The 22,790-nt window shown below is 35.9% G+C and overlaps 1 protein-coding gene across 1 annotated transcript in view; it reads left to right on the top strand.

The window, feature by feature from the left end:
* The first annotated feature begins 1,818 nt into the window (after positions 1 to 1,818).
* Positions 1,819 to 22,790, top strand: part of si:ch211-288d18.1 (USP6 N-terminal-like protein) — a 28,281-nt gene continuing 7,309 nt past the window's right edge. Inside the window, exons 1-11 of the mRNA XM_058783386.1 lie at positions 1,819 to 2,009; positions 13,559 to 13,632; positions 15,856 to 15,941; positions 17,077 to 17,116; positions 18,435 to 18,515; positions 18,678 to 18,785; positions 19,863 to 19,972; positions 20,796 to 20,844; positions 20,920 to 21,040; positions 21,715 to 21,809; positions 21,980 to 22,045. Coding sequence (XP_058639369.1) covers positions 13,567 to 13,632; positions 15,856 to 15,941; positions 17,077 to 17,116; positions 18,435 to 18,515; positions 18,678 to 18,785; positions 19,863 to 19,972; positions 20,796 to 20,844; positions 20,920 to 21,040; positions 21,715 to 21,809; positions 21,980 to 22,045 — 822 coding nt within the window. The 5' untranslated portion in view covers positions 1,819 to 2,009; positions 13,559 to 13,566. The remainder of the gene's footprint in view (positions 2,010 to 13,558; positions 13,633 to 15,855; positions 15,942 to 17,076; positions 17,117 to 18,434; positions 18,516 to 18,677; positions 18,786 to 19,862; positions 19,973 to 20,795; positions 20,845 to 20,919; positions 21,041 to 21,714; positions 21,810 to 21,979; positions 22,046 to 22,790) is intronic.

Raw genomic sequence — 22,790 nt, 5'->3', positions numbered from 1 at the left:
GTGTTGGGGGTAACACATTACAAGTAACGCGAGTTACGTAATATTATTACTTTTTTCAAGTAACTAGTAAAGTAACACATTACTTTTTATTTTACAAGAAAATATCTGAGTTACTTTTCAAAAAGTAACGCCAGTTACTTTTTTCCCATTTATTGACTGACAGTGCGCTGTGTGAACATGATGTTACTGTAGTGCTAGACTAAATGTGATTGTGCATTAATTCATCCCACTCACAAAAAACAGATTTAGTACTCATCAAAATGAATTAAAACAGTGAAATGCAAACTCAGAATATGACGCAAACCTGCAATAATTGAATATGTTAAACAACACGAATGTATCTAATCCCATTTTATTAACCAATGCCTTTGCTGCTGACCTTTGATGATCCAGATCAACCATACTAATAAGCAAAAATTATGCTTCATTGTTTTTTTTTTATTTATGAAGAGTGTTGAACCTTCTTCTCCTGTGTTCTACTGTACAGATGTGAATTTACTTTTCCTTCAGCTTTAGGTTTATTCATTACACTTTTTGGTGTGAAAGGGCTTTTACATTTGCTATAAATAGAACTTCTTGTATTAAAAACAATCAAGCACTTCTCATATTTAAAAAGTAACGCAAAAGTAACATAACGCATTACTTTCCATAAAAAGTAACTAAGTAACGCAATTAGTTACATTTTTAGGGAGTAACGCAATATTGTAATGCATTACTTTTAAAAGTAACTTTCCCCAACACTGGACATGATTGACAACATGGTCCACAATAGTGGCCCTTATCTGATATGCGCCTCTGTCCTTGACCTCTTCTGCCTCTTCCTCTGTTTTGCCTCTGTATCCTTCCACCAAGCATCCTTACTCCTCTTCTTCCTCTTGGCTGTTGACCCTGATCGTTTTCTGGGTGTTCGTACATTGTCAGAATTTGTAACTCTTGTGTTGTCCTCTGTCTATGTATGCTTTCCAATTGAAGGTTCATGAGATACACCTTTGAGCTATTTCAGAGAACTGGTTTATCAATGATTGATCTACATTCTCTTCATTAGTAAAAGTCAAGATTCACCTGCACAATTTATGGCAAATTTACAAAACGTCTAATAGAAATGTGTAGAAAATATGCTTGACAGTTTATGACAACTAGATCAACCATTTTGCATTCAATGACTTGTACGATGAACTAATGACTAGATGTTTTGAGGGGTAAGACAATTGCACAGAGAAGTATTCGTTTTGAGCAACATAATGTTAGCAACTGATAATGTAGGAAACCGCAGTTGCATGAATGTACCAAAGCAATCGTAACTTGTTCAAAAGAATGAGAAACTGTTTTTATGATGTGCACAAGTGACTTGATCATGTGAAGGATGAAGAAGTAGTTTTGAAAATTTCATTTCTGATCTGAGAAACGCGCCAAAGCGACTGAGAAAAACAGTAAAGTCAAACCCATCATTATCACGCAATCACCAACAGAGGGCACAATTGCACTATTCTCCCTTCGATTTGTTGAGAACAGACATCTGTCTGACTGTCCCCATATCTTTAATATTGTTTCAAAGGTTATTGTGTTTTGAATTTGAACATGGAAGAGCCTCTTAAAACCTCACATGGCATTTCAGTTGTGGGTGAACTATCCCTTTAAGGCTCAACACAAACCACACCAAAATGTTTAGATATAGAGAAAGTTTGTATAACATTCTTTAGACACTGAGAGGTGTAGATGCGCTTGTTCAGTAGATGCCTATGGACGGTCATCATTTCCATAGATTGTCACGTGACCTACCCTGCCAGCGGCGAGCAGTACAGCAGACTGTACTGGCAGATCACGTGACCAGCTGCCAGCCAGGATCGAACTAGGCTGCTACAGACTGTGCGCTCTGACGTGCTGCTTTGCGCTCCTCTCAATACTGTTACATGCAGCTATTGTATTCGCCACGGGATTTGAGCTATTCGCTTCGTTTTACCTCCCATGTTTCCAGCGACGAAGGAATGAAGAGTCTTTTCAATTAAACGGTAATAATTTTTTCCACCCCCCCATTTATGGGGATTTTGTTTATGTATTCGCTATTACAGCATTCGTTTCTCTGTTTATTCTTACTGCTCCTGAACGTTGCATACCAAAACAGTGATATTATGCAAGATCCAATATTGCCACAGAAAGAACTGCAACGACACAACAGAGTGTAATTTTAAGTGATTCTCATTAAAATGAATTATATGTATTATTATGTTTATTATAATTTTGCAGCTGGGTTGAGAGCGTTTTGAAATCCACCACATTTAGCAACATTCGGTTATTTATGTCTTGTCGCCTGTTTTAATTCAGTCGATTTAAATAAAAATGCAAGTAGAATTGGTAGTTATTTTAAGAACCAGTTCATGAAAATGCACGAGAGAAAGCAATAGAGCCCATTCACTTTCAGCGGATTTAAATCGAAGCTGTTTCCAAACATTTCTTCTTGAAATGCGTTCTTGAGTCTGGTGCAGTTCAGGTGATTTGTTTATGGAATCTCCATATTCCAGACACATCTCTGATGCTTTCCTTTGTGTCTGCATTTCTATATTCTCTTTCTTCATTCTTAATGGCCGTGTTTACATGCACATTTTCTTTTATTATTTTTGATTTGGTGGTTATGATTTGGTTCCATTATTCTGCTTTACTGTTTGAGGTGCTAGAGATGCACTCATTCATTATAGCCTAGTGGAATATTATAATTTTAAAGGAATATTCCTTTATAATCAGAATATTATGAATAAACTGCTATTATTTGGAGGTACTGGAAATGCAGTCATTTATTAATTGTCAGTCATGTTTTTAAAAATAACACATAAGGGCAAACTGCAGTAAGTAGAATCTACAAATCGGAATATTGGCTTAGTCTGGTTACATAATCAGAATATGATGTGGTAATTGTAATTAGATCAGGTCTTCTTTAGATTATTCACCATAACTGATTGTTTATATTTTCGCAAATCAAAACAAAGGTAATTCTGGTAAATATAAAGACAGAGACAAGCCAAGCTATTTAGGAAAGACATTGTTTGGTCTCATGGCCTACATTTTGCAATTCACTGTTCTTGTGTATTTTTATGATTTGATGAGTTGATGAAATAATATCCAAAGAGAGAACATCTCCAGTGTTTCCATAAGAGAAAACATGGTCAGTGTATCTCTCTTTTTTCCATACACAAACATGCACACATATTTAGGGGTTAAATCATGCTGCTTTTGCCTTTCCACACACAGATGTTCAGTAGATGGAAGTAGGCCAATGACAGATCTGTGTGTAAGCTTTTGTGCGGGATGTATTTTATAGTAATTTTGCCCTCTATTGCTCATACTGGCCTGTCTCATTTAACTGTAGGTGAAGGCAGAATAACTTACAAACATTTCTGCTCACAGCCTAAATTGCGACCTGTAAATGTGTATTAGTGTATGCTATTTATAATCCTTTAGTTAATTTTCCAAAATTGTTGTATTGTCTCGTATTTTAAAATATGGGATACACCTTTTCAGTGATGGTCAGAAGAGAGATTTCACTGAATTGTGTCCAGTTCATCTCAGGATTTGTGCTCAGATGAACGTGCATACCAGTGTAACAAAATGCTGTGGCTCTGTTTATGGATGGCTGAGCCACTAAATATAGACATTGCTCATCTGGCAGACAAATAAACTGTTCACTGATAGGTGTACTTGTGTGCAACCAGACTTTTGACTACGGCATAATGTCTGGTCCTCATTGCAATCTGGTCAAAAACTTTAACAGGGAATACAGAAAAAAATCTGACTTTCTGAGTGAGGACAAAATACAATATAACTCTACTTTGTTTCCAGGTTTTAACTGGTGATTTCAGTCATTTTTGGATGCAATGTACATCAGACAGTCAGTGAATGAATGGATTGTGGGAGGTCTGTGGGTGTGCTGTCTGAGGCTGAGACTAGACTGCGCATTATCTTCTGTTGCTCTTTGTTGATGTCATAGGGATTAGTTATTCTTATGAATCTGTTTATGTATGTTTCACAGTCTTTGTCCTAAAACATTAGAGACATGCATTTTTCAATCCATGAAATCATTTACTCACCCTCATTTCATTCCAAACACATAAGACTTATTTTTCATCTTCAAAACACGAATGAAGATTTTTTAAATAAAATTTCAATGAACTATTGAAACTATAGTTGAAGTCTGTTCAACCAAAACTTTGACGTTTCAGAAAGTTCATAAAGACATTATAAAAGTAATCCATATGAATCAAGTGATTTGTCTTTTAAAGGGAAACTATAATGAACAGATTTAATTTAGGCTTTTATTTACAAATAGACATTGATCAATGCTCATGCATGGAGCTCATCAAATATTGGCAACATGGAAGCTCAACCGTACTCGGTTGATATATAAGAATAAGCCTCATTAGTTCTTGTGGCAGCTCAAATGTGGAATAGACTTTCAATTGAAGGACAGCAGTCTCTCAAGTTTCACTGAAAATGGGTGTTTCGAAGAGAAACAAAAGTCATACAAGTTTGGAAGGACATGGTGGTGAGTAAATGAACACAGACATCTCTTTAAGCCAAATAACTCTTTAAGTTGAATTATGCAATGCTAACTCTCGACTGTCAAGAATAATGGTTATAATTATTTGTCATTAGGATGAGCTAGCTAATTTGTCTATTCTGTTGTCTGACCACATTAAACATTGCCTAAAGGCCATTTATGCAGTAGATCTCCGTGGAAAGATCTCTGTTGCTTGGCCAGCTATTGTTTTTTATTGTAAATTAAATAAATAAATAAATAATGGTTATTGCATAATGGGCTTTTTATCCACCCCCATTACCCATAATTGTTATCCATATGGCCAGCGTTATTAGTGGCGGTGACATTAAACCACACACTCTCTTCACTGAGATTTATCTAAATCAGCTAGTCTAATTTCAAGGCCTTTTTTTATTAAGTTTTATTTTTGGTCTTTTCCCTGTAGTATTGAGAGCTACAGTAGAGAAGTGGGACAGGAAATGACAAGGGAGAACAGGCTGAAATGACTGTTCTCCCTGTATCAAATTTGCATCAGTTAGGGTGTATTCACACCAGGAAAGTCCACTAGTTCACTTGCTTTGGTCCGGACCAAATACAATGTTGATTTTTTTATTTTTTTTGCACGGTGCAGTTCGCTTTCACACTGCCCTTTTTGCAAGTGAACCAGAAACTGTAAACAAACCACACGTGTGCTTGAGGTCATCCATTCATTGGTTCATCCATTCAACCGTTCCAGAGTTCGTTTGGAATCGGACCAAGACCACCTCTTCAGCTGGATCTTGATACGGTTGTTTGATGCGCACCGAGTGCGATTGCTGTATTCACACCTGCCCAAAAGATCCGCATCAAGGGGGGAAACGAACTTGAGTTCGATTCAATCGAACCAAACAAGACAGGTGTGAATACACCCTCAAACCTGCATCCCCTGAATGAGCAATATGCTAGGCTATGACTCTGACCTCTGTTTAGTCTTTTTTAATTCACTAAACTGATTACTTTGTGTGCTCTCTGTATTGATCTCAAACAAGGGTTGATGCTGAATAAATACTGAATAGTGCAATAAATACTGTAGTAGCAAAGAGACAGTTACTGTAGGTCACTGATATGCTTACTGTCAGGGTTGCTCTTGAGAGTAAGAAATCATTGAAGCAATGTAAAATAACTGTGGAGTATGGAGTGCTCTCTGCTATATATTAAATCTACTCAATTTATGCAAAACATCTAAATCAGTTATTTTCATCAGTGCTGAGCTAATTTTGTTTTTTTACACTCAAAAATGCTCTTTGAATCTAGAAGCATAATGCATTTATTGAAAAAAAGATTTTTCTGAACTTTGTATGATTCAACTAAAACAAAGAGTTAAATAAAATAGTACATTTATTTTTAAATATTTTATAAAATGTGTACCATAAATGAAAAAATAAATAAATAAAAGCATCTGCGGAATGCATCAGTATAAATGTGATATAAATAAATACTCCAGAGGCTATAATAATTTACAGATGTAAGCTTTACATCAGATTCTTCCTAGCACATTGTTTTTATAAGTTTACACATTGTACAGGGCTGTGTGTTAACTTTATGTTTGCACGTAGCACTGGAGCTATACAGAGGTTGAAAGTTTTGTAGCACAGTCCACACAAATGTAGTACTGTGACAGACATCACTTAACCCATTTATGTGCAAACCAATAGGAATTGTGAGAAATAGAGTTGGATGTATGGACTCAGTCAAGACATGATTTTTAAATCACACATTAGACTACCAAGTAAAATACAGTAGCAGTGGGCCCCAACACAAAATGACAGCGAAAATCTCAAGCCTTAAGCAACAAGCATGTAGCCCTTACCCAATGAATGAACAAGAATGTTGCCAAAAACCCGCATACACCATAGCCACAAACATGTTGCCCTTAATCAGATGACCTTATGAGTATGCTGTCAATACCTGAAAAGCTTAAGCAACATGTTCTCACTTACAACCAGATAGCCTTAAGAACAAGCGTGCTCCCAATAACAACCAGACAGCTTAGGAACAAGCGTATTCCCAACAACCAGAAAGTAAGGCACATTGTCAGTATGATCACATAAGCTTAGCATGAGCACTTCACTGAAAACAACTAAATAAGTCTAAGCAATGCAGATAGCGTTAGCAAGCATGTTGCCAATAATCTGAGAGCATTACAAAGGAACTTGGCTTAGCTTCCTGAAGACCTTCAGAGAATGAAGCATAGCCAGCTGGAACGTGGATGCTTGATCTCTTAATACTTCTTCATGTGGGGAATGAAGATCCCATCTGAACTTGTTCTTAGTCAGCCACATAACTCATTGAGTCCATATCAATAATATAACAATGCGTGAAGCAATGCTAACTTCCGAATCGGGCATCAATACATGAAAAACTTGCACTTTCCCCACGGTCCCTTACTTACAGTTCGCCAAGAGCGATCTCTCCCGGCTTAATGCTCGTTACACAGCTTGTTCGGGACAGTGCCTGTTATATTAAGTGAAATAATGATGAGAAACATTGTCAGCTTTGCCCTTTTGGCGGTAATAGGCCTACTGTTGTAGAATTTTTAGGGCAAGTCGTATTGGAGTTATTGCCGTTTATCCCTGACATGAGGAAAATCGAACACAAACACATGTTCAAGTTAACAACCTTGAATGAATCGAGATAAAATCCATAAGGGAACGAATCCTCTCGCTAAATTCCCAATTGCACAATTCCTAGTACTGAGATGATGGTGTTTGCCTGGCGAATTCGCCATTAATTAGCTATTGAGTAGCACGAAGCTGGTGATAATACTGATGGACCTTCTTTATGACTGCTGTGATAGTTGTTGCATCCCTATAGGTAGATGTGGATCAGCTGAGAGTCAGCTGATGCAAGCTTGACTGACGTGACCTGCCAGAACTAACGCTGACGCTAGATTTCACACCACACACAAATAAGCACACAGAAATCCTTGCTTCAGAAAAGTAGCTCTGTCTCTCACACACATGCAAAACTGTTTTTTTCGTGGCATGTCCGACATACAGTACATGTTGCACTTTACAGCCCTGTTATAAGTTAAACTACACTTGTGTATTTGCATCATCTTGTGCAGAAGCCAGTTAATATTACATTTATGTAGAGCACATGCATTAACCACTAGGCCATGGCTTCAACATGAGACATAGTTTTCATTACTGTTTGGTTCATATGAATGTAGGTATTGCACATTTCCTTCCTTCAACCACTTAAAGTGTTACCAGATGTTTTTTGCATGTTTCAGGTTTTGGAGATTCTTATTAGTATTTCCTCTCCATGATTTGGTTTTGCATCATATGTATATGTTCTTTCTTCAGACCTGTGTGGGTAGGTGTTCATATTATATTGTATATTTTTGTTTATTTTTTAAAAAGGTCCTATATAATTTGTGTAAAATTGGGAACTACCATTCCAGCATTTTACTCAGTTACCAGCCACTCAGATGTTAACTCTTGTCACCGCCATATGCTTGTGCTCAAACAAAATGACAGCACTGAACAAGTACATTAACCAAACAACTTGCCACATTAATAATTGGTCTTGGTGTTGCCCCCACTGTGTGTGTGTGACTCTCAGTCAGGACAAGGCTCCCTCAGTGTGTTGAAGTGCTCTACATCTGTGAGCAAGTACGAGGCAGTGACGGCCCACCCAGATGGCGGTGTGAGTGATGCCAGTTGTCCTTGCTCAACCACTGACAACTGCTCTCCCCCTGACGACTGTTACTCTCCCCAGCTCTAAATGTTTACCTTCTCCCTTTCACATCGGAACAGTAAATGTCAACAGGGCAGACCTATACGATTATCCAAATTAGAACTCTTTCCTCAAATAAAAAGCGTCATACTGTCCAGTCTTGGCTTTGCTTAAACCTTGACCTCTTTGTTTTCTTGCATAAAGGGAACCAGTCACTGTAGTCTTTTTTTCCATAACCACACTAGACTCAGTTTGGACCTCAGATTTCGGTGCACACCCAGGAGCCTGGCCAGCAAAGCCTGATGTCACAGTTTGAAATGAGTCTCGAAGGTGTAGTGCAATGTTTTGAGAATGAGAACTATTCAACTTGAAGCCTTTGTGTTTGTGTTAAGCTCCTCCGCCAAACTGAATGAATATGTGACAAGCTTAAAAAAAACAAAAAAACAACCTTATGTAAGTTTCTGCCTACAGCTCTGGGCCAGAAAACTAAAATATAGTGACAAGGTTATCAAATCAAATTCTGATGTTTTTTGACTTTTTAGACACTTTTAATAGAGGTAGTATGAGAATAACTAAAAGTGATGTTTTTAAAGTTTTTAAAAGAGCATTTTTATACTTGCATATCAGGAAAAATTATCTGAAATGAGTCAATTTTGAAATTCAAAAATGCTCTGGGGGATATCAAAAAAGCTCAAATGTCATGCATGCATATTGCTCTTTAAAAATGCTGAAGACCCCTCTTATTATGTATGCTTGCCAACAAACATAGTCCTCATTCAGCACACATGAATAATTCATAACTTCAGCCCACAATGATCCACTAATTTTACTGTCATAAATACCTGTTATTGTCTTCTTCATGAAAATATTCTAACATTATTACATTACATTATGTAATGTACAGCAGAATATGAAACCTTATGTTTGTTAATTGACATCACTGAGTTATTGTATAATGTTATAGTACTTAATTAGCTCTTTTGGACTTTTTAACATAAACATTAAACACCTAATACTATAGATTTCATGAGAACCAACTCTGTCCTCAGTGACTATATTTTTGGAGGGCAGTGGGCAGTGATTCCTACAGTAGGTCAGGCATGGAGTTTCACATTCAGCTGGGAAGACGTTCAGCAGAAAGGCCTGTCATTCCATACACTAGTGAAAGCTGAGACAATTAGAAAGCCAACCGTTAGACTCCGGCTCTCTGGAGAAATGGCTATTTATGGCACCTTGTGTAAGATCTATGCCCGTAGGTCAACATTTTCCCTTGTACTTGACTCATAAACAGAGTTGGAGGAGAGCAGCAGTCAGGCCTAAAATGGAAAGTCCAGATGAATTAAATTTTACACTAACACATGCGATTAAAATACAAACCCCACCCAGTCTCCATTCAAACAAGAACATAATGTCTTGGCCTAATTTCTGTCATACTTGTTCTTCAGGAATAACTGAATCTAAACTCTTTGATCCAATGAATCCAGCAAATAAAGCTGAATCTTTCTGTGTTTGATCACAAGAAAATTTCACAGCATTAGACTTTTAGGCTTCTGTGGTTTCAACAGATGTTATTTATATTTTCATATCAATGATATGGTTTATGATTACAGTATGTGATAACAGTATGTGCAAACGTTATGCAAATGAAAATATGCTCTGTAAACATAATTTGTGTGGTCATTTCAGCTGGAAATTGCAGTGAACAATTTTGGAGTGCAAAAGTGTAGGTAGAGGTGCATTCTTCCAATGAGCCTACAATTTGCCATATTGGTAAAAATTGCCAGATTGTACTTCGTACATTTTTAGAACTATTTTACTATAAAGTACAGCAGAATGTATATCTTTACTGTGAAATAGTTCTGATGATGTGTACTGTCAGCTGATTGGTCTGTATGAAATGCTTGCTCATCATTGTCCCCAGTAAGGCGTCCCTCTCTCTCTCTTTCCCCTTGAAAGGGGGATGGTACGCAAACCGACCAACGGAGCTACTGAACCACAATTTTCCTTCTCTCATTCTCAAGTCAAATGCAGCAGTCCAATCTTAAAAGGCAGATAGTTTCCACATGTCACAATGTTGTATTTAAGATTATTTCAATAATATTGCAACAAGGTTCCTCTGAGGGATTCTTGTCCTCCCTTTTGGGGACTGTCATATACTATCAAATCAAACAGTCCCTAAAGCCCCTCGGAAAACATCTGCCATTGCCTTGCTGATACCTCACAATTGGGATGCAGTGGAAATGCATTTCTCAGATATTCTGTTGAAATTAGTTGTAATTATTGACATGCAAATGCCTTGTGTGATTCTGCAGGGATTTGGTTAAAGACATGCAACAATTCACTAAAAACAATATTTTAATGGCACGATTATATTTTTAATGATAAGAAACAAACAAACAAAACCCTTATTTCATTATTTGGGTCAGAGAGAGAGGGTGGGAAATAGTTCAGTGGATGTCAAGGGAAAAAGTATGTGGTCCCTTTAAGGCACACAAAGATGGATTGTATGGTGAATATAAGATATGAGAATAAAGCTAGTTTCTGTGACAGCCCAACAGACTAGACTAACAAAAAACACACACAAACTGAGGTTTGGAGAGGAAATACCTCACAAAATGCAGAATTTCTGCTGGATAGCTCTTAATTCACCTAAAGCATGTTATATGTATATGTTATAGTGTATATATGGTATGATTGACTGGACCATTACATGTAAAATATGTAATGCAAATATGCATTGTTCTGAGCACTCGCACATTCAGAATGTTTGTCTTGAGGTTTATAATCTGGGGTTTCATCAAAGATTGCATAACCTAATCCTTTAACTGTTTGTTGCAAGGGTGACAGATGAAAACACTGATTTCCTCAGGAGAAGGAAGGATTTTAAAGTTTATCCTTATGGAAGTGGATTAGGGTGTCTGACAGATAGATATAAGAACATATCTGACATCTTGGTTTATTTATTAAGTCTACACAAGGCCAGCTTATTCAAATTTCAAATCAGTTTCTTTGAAGGTGGCTGTTTTGTGTACAGTTTAAAGGGATCATGAACTGCCTTTGTTTTATTTATTTATTTTTATTTTGTACTGTTCTCTGATGTCCACTAAGGTTATCAAAATTTTTACATCAAAAAACACCCATCATATTTAGAAGTAATAAGCTATTTTCTGCTATTTACAATAGGTGATTGTAGACTCTGAAGTAAACGTCCACTGATTGGCTAATAGTTGTGTATGTTTGACAGCCTACATCCTTCACAGATGGACGCTGCTGTGATTTAGGTTAAAAACGCATAAATACCCAGTAGATATCAAACGATCTGTGATAACTGACAAAGTAATAGTGATCACGTAATAAAAACAGTTACTCACACTTGTGTGGTGCATAACTGTCAGACCTAATATAGTCGGCATGGCATCGTCTTTTAGTTTCAGTCTTTCTGAAAATCTTGCATGGAATTGTGCTTTGTTTGTAAAAGAATCCACGGTAAAATGAAGCGAACAAAGGACCAAGTTCTTACTGGCGCGGTTTGGATCTTTATTAAAAATAAATTTCATCCATTTTTTCCTAATGTTAGGATCAGAAGGAAGGCTATGCAAAGACAATTTTTTTGACAATCTTTTTTGTTTGATTTCTGCGTAGACCTGCATTTGCCTCTTTTGTTATATACACTACATGTGCAAATCGGTAGGCGGGGCTAAACAGGCAGTGAGGTCGAAGCAGGTGTTGATCCTCTGTGGAGGCGGTATTTATCCACATTATTATGTCATAAAGTGGCACATTCCACAACCTGTCTTTTTGGCAGGTTGGCTTCAGTATAAGCTGTTTTTAGAAAGTTTTGAGTTCTGAAACTTTTATAGTACAGGAATTTTGATTTCTCAGTTCGTTAGCCCTTTAACAAAAATCCACAAAACTAATTATACACAGTTATTTTACCTATACACTGAAAATAGGTTTTCATTCACCCCAAAAATTTAAGCTGAAAATAAAGTGTATCCTTGATTATTTAATTATTTTAGTGCATCACTACAAACCACTGCTATTTAAATTTCAGCATCAATGAATGTTTCTCTGTAATCGTTTGGATTATTTGGAGGCTTAGGGAGTTTTTCAGAACACTAACATGTTGTTGCCAGACATTTTACATATAACCTTACATGTTTTAATGATTTACAATGGCTATGCCATAGACTACCTCAGCAACCCTTTTTTAAACCGATAGAGAGTGATTTTAGTGAGAGGATATATAATGTAATATAATGCCAGTGGGTGATGAAAAAAATGCTTAGTAAAGTCTTTTGTTTTTCTTCAGTTTTACAAACCGTGGTTTGGGGTTTTGAGTAAATTATTTTCTCATCGAGTAGTACAAAATTCATAAGCACAGAATTATTTCCTGTGGTTCTGCTGGTTTGAAAGCCATGGAAGCATAGTCTCTCTCAAACCACGATTGTGCCTGAAGATGCCTATAAACACTTATTATTGGGTTTTTAGGAAACACATAGATCAGCTTCTCTGTTCATTTGTAGTCCTTGTGTCAGTACTTATGTAACAGCCATATGATATAAGTAAACTTCAAGAAGCAGTGAAAGTGTTGGAACAGTTAAGAAATTTGAAGAGGGCTATAGTGAGAAGAAGGACAGTCTTTGTTTATTGATGCCTGTCAGGAGTGTACTTCTGTGAAATGTCATCAATGGTACCGTACAAACACAACAGATGCACTTGTTTTGTTAATTTGGCGGTGAGGGCAAGTGACTTGTCATTCAAAGAAATACAGCACTGTGTTTTTAGTTTTAAATGTCAGATGGTATGATTTGGCGATGGGCTGGAACTATTGAATATGACACATGATGGTGTGTCATGCAGCGCTGTGTCCCGCAGTGGGTGACTCTCTTGGTCCAATTCTATTTTTGTGTGTGCGACAGACTCAGCAGACACACAGCGCTCTCAGACAGCTGAAGCCTGGCGGGAACCTTTGTTCCCTTCTTCTGGCTCTGTGGTTCCCATGGGGCTAATGTTTCTGAGACAGTCAAGGCCTTCATATGACCAACAGGATCTTCAAAACATTATGAGAGCTCAGGTTACCCAGTGCCAACAAGAGCTGAGTTTGGACCAGTTTCTCAGTCTGAATATGATGAATATGTTGCACTCATGACCAGTCTGGGTTTTTTCCTGTTCTGCTGAGCGTTCTTCAAAGGCAAAAGTGACTATATTATTTGTACAAATGTATAGCCCTTAACAAAACATAAAAATCTGTCTTCCAGATTGTTGTCTGTATTCATTTTTCTTTTTCTTTATGTGCTATATTTCTAGATATTGACATGAAGAAGGACATAGAGGTGCTGATAGCTGAGGAACGTGCTGAGATCATCTCTAAATATAATAAGGTAAATTATGCAATTTACCTTTTGCATTTACACTTTGTTCAGATATATATTGAAATAATACGGATACTGTGATAGTTACTGTAACTTATTCAAGTTTGCATATTTCCTTTGATGTATACATTCAGTTAATGACTTACTAATAAAAATGACTTTGTGCTAATTGATATGTATATTACTATCTAAAAAGTTATAAGAAACGAAAACTTATATTCAGCAAGGATGTATGAAATTGATCAAGTGACAGTAAAGACATGTATAACGTTACAAAAGATTCATATTCCAAATAAATACAAGTGTTTTCAACATGGGTAATAGTAAGTAATGTTTATATTATATTAAAATGATTTCTGAAGAATCATGTAACACTGAAGACTGAAGTAAGGACTGTTGAAAATTCAGTTTTGAAAATTCAGTATATTAAAATAGAAAACAGTTGTTTTAAATTGTAATACCGAATTTTGATTGTATAAATGCAGCCTTGGTGAGCATAAAAGGCTTTAATGAAAAAAAAACAACAACTTAACATCACCAAACCTTTGAACGGTAGTGTACATAATGCTGATCACTAGCCTATTTTTATCATTAGCAGGGGAAATGTATGCATGTCTTGTATGTTGCTGTATTACAGTTTGGCATTTCATTAATTACATTTTTAATTAACAATCAATCATCGCACACCTGCAGGTAATAGATAGGTGCGTAGGAAAAAAGACCAAAAAAGTGGTTTGAATAATTTATTTTCAATAAATTATTGTTTTTGATACTTTTGCAAGTATTGGGATTTTCAAGAGTGCGGGATGTTCTTTTCCTTCTTAGTTTATTAATTTTTTTTTTTTACATTTTGTGGATATTTATTTTACATTGTCTACATCTGGTTGTTCACTTTGTGGTTGTTGAGTCAGGTTGGTTTTATTTGTATGGGGCTTTTTCGTAATACACATTGTGTCAAGGAAAAACTCCCTAAGATGTGTAAAGAGGGGAAAAATGGGGAGGAACCACACTCCCACACACCTAATCTTAAAGGCAATTTTATGTGTTAGGCAGAGGATTTTTGAACCAACAAAGTGTTTGTGGAGTAAATGGCCACCGTGGTGATCAATTTGACCATGGCACATGGTCACATGACTCTTACAGACTCATTTGAAATTGGGAAATACTGGAACTGTAATCCTCGGCTGTCTGTCACGGATCACTGGTTTCTTTCCACTCTTCTCTCCACCATGGGGTTGAGAAGAGGGCAGGAGAGCAGCAGCCGTCCCCCCTCAGGGAATCAATCCACACCAACTGGAAAAGCTTTTAAACGTCAGCTATATTGACAGGGTGCAAATTCTGTTGAATAAGTGCAGAGCATTAAAATGTTCTCTGCTCATAAGTCAAAATTACAGTCATTGGATGTATGACAGGAGTTGGGACATATTTGTTTGAATTTGACAATTTCACTAGAATGGTTAGCAGGCCACAGAAAAGAGAAAGGGTAATGTGGAGAGCTATGTGCTAGAGAGAATATTGATGCTGGGGCTTTCCATAACTGTATCAACCACTCAGCAACACATTAAAAAGGACAAGTTTCAGCACAGAACTGCCATTTATAACACACTTCTCCTCGTCAGTTGTAAATGCTTCCTGTATTACAGTGGGTACTTCACGGGATAGGGACAAAATCAGTTGTGGCAAATAGTGATGGGGACATTGATCCATGTGATGCATTCATATATGATATTTATTTGTTTAATTCATCTTCTTTTTTTAGTTTATAAAAACCTGCATCTTAAGTGTATTACATAACTTTTTTTTTCTGGAAAATCTGTCAACCACCTAATAAATGCTGAATTTTATTTGGCTCACAGTGTCAAACATAGTTTAACTGCCTATTTTAATAATTGATTTACTTATTCCATAATCACTAGAAAATGTGCCAACAGAGAATTTAATTGGTAACACTTAATTAGTAATAGGGACCAGTTATAAAGCACATATTCTGCATGACCATATACTACTACATCCCTAATCAATACCTAAACTTACCAACTACCTTACTAACTATTAATAAGCAGCAAATTAGGAGTTTATTGAGGCAAAAGTCGCAGTTCTGATTCAGAATCTGCTGGATTTAAAGGTGCTTAAAAGTTGCCTGGAACTGGATGATTTGTTTCACCTTTAATAAACTCTACACTGTTTGTGTTTAGATGAGTCGAATGAAGTATGCGCTTGTGTATATTTCAGGGTAGAGACGCAGGAGTTCAGATCGATCCTTGGGAGGATGCAGACTACAGCATATACAGAGTCACAGATCGCTTTGGATTTCTTCAGTAAGTCCTGGTTAAAACCCAACACTCAGTTTCCATATTGGCAGGTGAAGGATGCATTTGTTGCTTTCAAAGCCCTGTAAAACTACTTTTATTTTGTCTGAAACAAACCCGTCAGTCATAATGGCTGACTTTTTTCTTTTTTTCTTTTTTTTAATCAAAATGCATTGTGTATCAACACTTTTGGTAACACTTTATTTTAGGGTTTCTTAACTAGTTGCTAATTAACATGCACATTAATAGAATATTAGCCATTTATTAGTAGTAATTATGCACATATTAATGCCTTATTCTACATGACCTTATTCTACATCCCTAATCCTACCCAATACCTAAATTTAACAACTACCTTACTAACTATTAATAAGCAGCAAATTAGGAGTTTATTGAGGGAAAAGTCATAGTTAATAGTTAATAAGTGTTTCCTATTCTAAAGTGTTACCACACTTTTAATTATGTTATTACATGAATCAGTCTGATTTTAGGAGTGTACCATAGCTCTATTGGAACAGAATTAGTTTTCATTGTCAAGGTTGCCAAGTTTGTCAAGTTTTCTAAGTATTAATTTCTTTAAAAAATTAGATATTCAAGATTCAGGAAGATATTCTAGGATTCAATTGAACAAAATTGACAATAAAAAGGCATTTATAAAATCAACAAAAAATTCTGTTTCAAATAAATGCTGTTCTCTCATCAGGGTTTCTGCAAAAATAAGTAAGTAAACAAATAAACAAATAAAAATTAAGCAACTGTTGAAGAAATATTCATTTATATTACAATGTATTATATCTGAAGACTAGAGTAGCGGCTGCTGGAAATTCAGCTTTGCTATCAGACTAATAACTCACATTTTAAAATATATTAAAATAGAAAAGAGTGATTGTAAATCGCAGTGGTGTTTTACATTTTTTTCTGTATTTTTGATCAAATAAATGCAGCCCTGGTGAGTGTAAGAGATCAAACCTTTGAATTGTAGCATACATTATGATTTTAATTCAACAACCTCTGTACAAATTACAATTGCAATTGCCTTCTGTTTTTTGGTTATCCCAGGGTCTAAACCTAATCCCAGCCAGACAGGAATGTTTGTGATGGTATATTGTATAGTTTTTTTTAACCCTATTTGTTTTTCCCACAGTGAAGAAGAATTACCCACACCCAGTGCGCTTGAAGAGAAGGTATGCACACACAAATTAAGCATATAAATATACTATACAGGTGATGTGTATTCAAACAGCATGTGAATATACTATTCAAACAGCGTTTTGTAAAATCACAGACAAAAACACAAAGGATCACAGATTGAATCAGTAGCAGTGTGTGGAGATTCCTTTGTAAACAGGCTAATGGTGACCTTCAGACATGAGCGTTTAGTACACAAGAGTGTGTGGCAGACACAGCTGGGCTGTCTGGAGGTGTGCTCTCATGTGACGTATTCACAGTGTGGAGGTGGCTGATGCATTTCCCAGCTGACATTTGACAGACTAGGAGTGGAAAGAGTGAAAGCTGTCCTCAGAACAGATGTTAATAGCAGCAGGGTGATCTGAATGCCTGTTCTGCATCTAATCCCAGAGTACTTATACAAACGAGGAAAGAAATATTGCTTCCTTAGACAAAAACACAGGAGGGTTGTTTGTGTCATGTAGCAGATATTTATACTTATACCTGTCTGTAAATGGACTCTGAGGATTAGAAAGCATGTGTGTTATGCACCATATACCACTGATGACATGTTCTTTCAGCTTTTTTCTTTTATTATTTAATTATTTTAAAAGAAAATAAATAATTAAAATCATATGAAGATGTGAGAACTACACTACCAACACTAAACTTAAAGTTTGGGTTTGTTAGGATTTTGAATGTTTTTGAAAGAAGGCACTTATGCCGCATTCATTTATTTGAAAACAGTAATATTTTGAAATGTTATAACTGTTTTCTATTTTAATACATTTTCAAATGCAATTTATTTTTGTGCTGCAAAGCTGAAATTTCAGCAGCCATTACTCCAGTCTTCAGTGTCATGTGATCCTTCAGATATGTTAATGAGCAGCAGCTCAAGAGACATTTCTTGTTATCAGTTGAAAACAGTTGTGCTATTGAATTAATAGAAAGATATTTTTGTAACATTACAAATATATTTACTGTCACTTATAATTCATTTAATGTGTCCTGCTGAATAAAAAAAAAAATACATTTAAAAAAAAAAACTTAGTGACTGCAAAATTTTGAAAAGTAGTGTATTTCATTTGAAATGAAATATAACCTGCAAATGAATTATCATTTATTTCAAGACAAGACAGGATAAAAAAAGCACAATTATTAAATAAGATATGGTTATTTTTTATTATTATTGATGTTTTTGGTGATTGGTGTATGATAATTTTATGTTTACTGAAAAGTAATGAAAATTAAACAGAAAATTAACTTTTTAATGAAGTCCATTTTTTGTTTTTGCAATTCATAATTCATCAGATTTAATTGTTTTTCCCTGTGCAGCAAAAACAGGTGGAGATTGAGAGGGTGCAGAAATGGTTGAAGATGCTGAAGAACTGGAGCAAGTACAGGAACAGCGACCGGGTGAGCTTAACCTCGAGAGGGTGATCATTTCTCTGAAAATCAGAGAGAGCACTATGATGTAGCTCCATGGAGATCCAGAGTGATGCTTAAAACACACACACACACACACACACACACACACACACACTCACACTTGCACTTACTCCTGGTGTCTTTGTGCAGATGATTAAGAGGGTGTATAAAGGCATCCCACTACAGCTGAGAGGACAGGCCTGGGCCCTGCTACTGGATGTTGAGAAAGTCAAGAGCGACAATGCAGGAAAATATGAGGTACAGCATAAAAATATGCGCGCATATACATTCACACACTCAGCAGATTTAGCTGTGACCTGTGGACACTATGTAGCCGCAAGTCTCTTCTGGCCTAAAGCCGGGTGTTTGGTGAGAGTGGGATTACTGGAGTGGTGTTGTGGTAGAGCTATTTCAAAAGGATTAGAGTGTGATCTGAAAACAGACAGATGGCTGATACAAGGCATGAAAAGAGATAGAAGAGAACAAAAAACAAGAAAAACAAACCTTCAGAGCTGCTGAAATTTTATAACAAGCAAGAAGTATTTGCACTGTGTTGCCGAACAAGGTGCCCTGGTGGTGATATCCTTTATTGCATGCTTTACACAAGTGGTTTTGTAAATGTATTACAAAGTGGTCAGTAAGATTTTTTTAAAAAGAAATGAATACTTTTCTTCAGCAAGGACACATTAAATTGATCGAAAGTGACAGTAAAGACATCTATAATGTTACTAAATATATCTATTTTTAAAACTTCTATCACATTTATGTTCTGTTTTGAGGACTTTTATGTTGATAAGTATTTCTGCTTCCGTTGCTCCCTGTGTTTCCTGTGTTTATTTCCTGTGTTCTTTAGTTTATTTTAATTATGTACTAGTTAGTTTTCAAGGTAACTCTTCTTTACCCGTGTCATGTTTGGTGGTTAGTTTTTCCATTTATATATTTTCATGGGTTTGAATTATAAGTTTGTTGGTTATTGTCACTGTTTATGGTGTTCTTAGTATATATTTCACATTAACTATTTTTTAATCACATATATGCAGCCTTGGTGAACATAGGAGACTTTCGAAAACTGACCCAGAGCTTTGAATGGTAGTGTATACAGTATATCATGAGCAGAAAAAAAAAATATAAGAGAATAAAAGAATTTACAGCATGTAATAAATGATATAATGTATTAGTCAGCTGTTCATTTTGACAAAATAAACCACTCAGTATTGTAGGTATAATATCACATAATTAAATCTAGAAATGTTGTCTTCTAATGTCATCGTGTACTGCGTGGTAGCTTATCATCATTGAATCTATTTTTGATGAAGCCATTTGTTTGATTGACAGAGAATGAAGGAGCAAGCCCAGCTGTACTCTCCAGAAATCAAACAGATTGACCTTGATATCAACAGGACCTTTCGAAACCACATCATGTTCATGGATCGATTTGGTGTAAAGTAAGTAACACATGAACACATTCAATTAATTTGATTATATGCCTTGAAGCATACATTTACTAATGTAAAAAAATTGCCCTTGTAGAGGTCAAAAATGTCTCTGGAAATCTATTTAAGGGAAATATTGTCTCTTAATTGAAATGTGTATATTTGTTTAGGTGTAGGATTATTTTTCAGTTTTTATCCTGGCTTTACAAATTCTGCAAAGTGAATTGGTGATATGTCCTCCTCTTTAGACATATTTAATTGAAGGCTAAGCTCCTAAATTAGAAGTTTATTGAGGCAAAAGTCATAGTTAGTTAATAGTGAGAATTGGTCCCCGAACTAAAGTGTGACCGATATGCGCATAAAATTCAGCCACAGAACAGGGACATGCACACTGCATGTGTTTATTGCTAAATGAATGCACAAATTTGCTCAAACATTTCTTGTGTTGGCTATTTATGTGCTTTATGAAAGTGCCAGAGTGTATGTTCATCAACATCTCAGTCTCTCTTCGCTACTTCTGCAGACAATCTCTGGAGCTGATTTCTGCGTTTTGAGAGCTTGTTCCCCAAGCAGGCCAGAAAAGGGAGTGATGTCACTGAGGATTTAATAGATTGCAGGCCTTAGAGAGCCAAGTGGAAAGTCTTGCTCATCTGAAGGGTGTCATTAATGCTCACACATGAAGGGAGGGCCTCAACTTTAATTTGAAGGAGCGAATGCATCTTTGTGGAAAAATATGGATGTTTGGTTCATGTGTTGCTGATGTGTGTTTGTTTCTTTGTGCACTTTCAGTAAAAGACAGAGTTTGAGTCTGACGACACTTTTCTTCTCTTCACAGGCAGCAGTCTTTGTTCCATGTGCTCTCTGCGTACTCTGTTTACAATACGGTAAGAGTGCAATCACATCCATGCTTAATAAAGAGATGTTACATAATTGCTGACTTTGTCTGTTCTTGTCCACAGGAAGTGAGTTACTGCCAGGGCATGAGTCAGATTGCTGCCATACTGTTAATGTTCATGAATGAAGAAGATGCATTCTGGGCTTTGTCCCAGCTCTTAACCAGTCAGAAACATGCCATGCATGGTGAGTCCTCATTTATTCTGCTCTTGGCTAAGAATTTTAATGTTGATTTCATTATTTTTTTTTTTTTTAACATATAAACTTCATAAGGCTATATACTGTATGTACACGATAAGACACACTTCCATTCAAATGTTGTGGGTCAGTATTCTTTAATGTTCTTTAAAAGTCCTAAACTATGGTCAATTTGATTAAAAATACAGTTAAATGGTTATATTGTGAAATATTGTTTTCTTTTGTAATATATTTTTAAATATATAGTTTATTCCTGTAATAGCAAAGCTAAATTTTTAGTATCATTACTCCAGTCTTGCTGATTTCCAACTCAAGAACCATTTATTATTATTATAAAAGATGAAAACATTTGTGCTGTTTAATATATTTGTGGAAACCATGCTACTTTTTTTTTTTTCAGGAGACTTTGATGAATATAATTTTTTAAAAGAGCAGTATTTATTTAAAATAGTTATTTATTTAAAACTCTTTTTTGTAAAATTATAAATGCCTTTACTGTAAATTTAATAAAGAATACATTTCTTTCAAGTCTTACTGACCCCAAACTTTTAAATGGTAGTGTACATAACACTTGCGAACTTAACACAGGTTATTGTTGTAGGTCTAGTACTGGGAAACATGTGACATTTTTATCATGCCTTCACATTTGCAACCCATCACAGGATTCTTTGTTCCTGGATTTCCCAAACTTCAGCGTTTCCAAAACCACCACGACCAGATTCTCTCCAAACTTTTACCCAAACTAAAGAAGCATTTGGTAAGGTTGCTGTGGCACACACACGACTACAAAATGAGCTCAGAACCTATAAGATTAGTTAAGTTACAGTAAATAAATAATATAGCTATTAACTTCATTCACTTAACATGATAATGAGTTTTCTTCCCTTCTCATTCCTTTTTTTCCCTGTTTATATGCACTCTCATCAGGATAAGGAACAGATGTCCAGTGGGATTTACAGCACTAAATGGTTCCTCCAGTGTTTTATTGACAGGGTAAGTGTTTGATCTGAGCAGATGCATTGTAACCAAACTGACAATGGTGTTATGTAAGCGGTGATTAGTAGATAGGTGTACATGCTCAGTCATATGCTAAGCTTAGATCTCAAAGCCAAGGAAATGATACATCAACTGTGTGTATATTATAGTGTTGGTTCAGGTCACTGCAGACAATCCTAAAAGTGGTGATTCATTTGACTCTCTTTGAATGTAACTGTTGAGTCAGCTGTTCTGATCGTAACTGTGATTATGTTCAACCATTGAGGGATGGAAAGACTTCTGGATCTGCTCAAGTCAGAGGTCTTTATATGTAGAGATGCTGGCAGTGAAATCTGCTCAAACATGTTCAGCTAAAAACTGAGGTGTTAAGTGGACATTCAGGTTTATATTATTTTATTTTGACTCATATTGTAGATGTGGACACAGAAGGAGGAACTGGGATTGAATGTCAACAGCAAAGCATTGAAAATGAGTTAATACAAACGATTAGGTGTAGATGCAGGGAAGTCAGGGACACCTTTGAGGAAAGAAACTGCTTATCTGTAGTATCATATATATAATCACATATATAATCTTCAAGCTTTGTGTTCATTAGGTTTTACCTCTTGTACAGGACTTTTAGAAAATAAACTCTTAAATATGTCTTTCACACTATCACCAGTTTATTTAAATAGACTAGATATATAGTTCATTCAAAAATGAAAACTCTGTCATTTAGTTATTGTATGAAAATGCTTTAATT

Source organism: Onychostoma macrolepis, chromosome 07 (assembly GCF_012432095.1).
Source record: "Onychostoma macrolepis isolate SWU-2019 chromosome 07, ASM1243209v1, whole genome shotgun sequence".
NCBI classification, from domain to species: Eukaryota; Metazoa; Chordata; class Actinopteri; order Cypriniformes; family Cyprinidae; genus Onychostoma; species Onychostoma macrolepis.
Note: the sequence above shows the minus strand (reverse complement) of the source record. Positions and strands in the feature narration are given on the sequence as shown.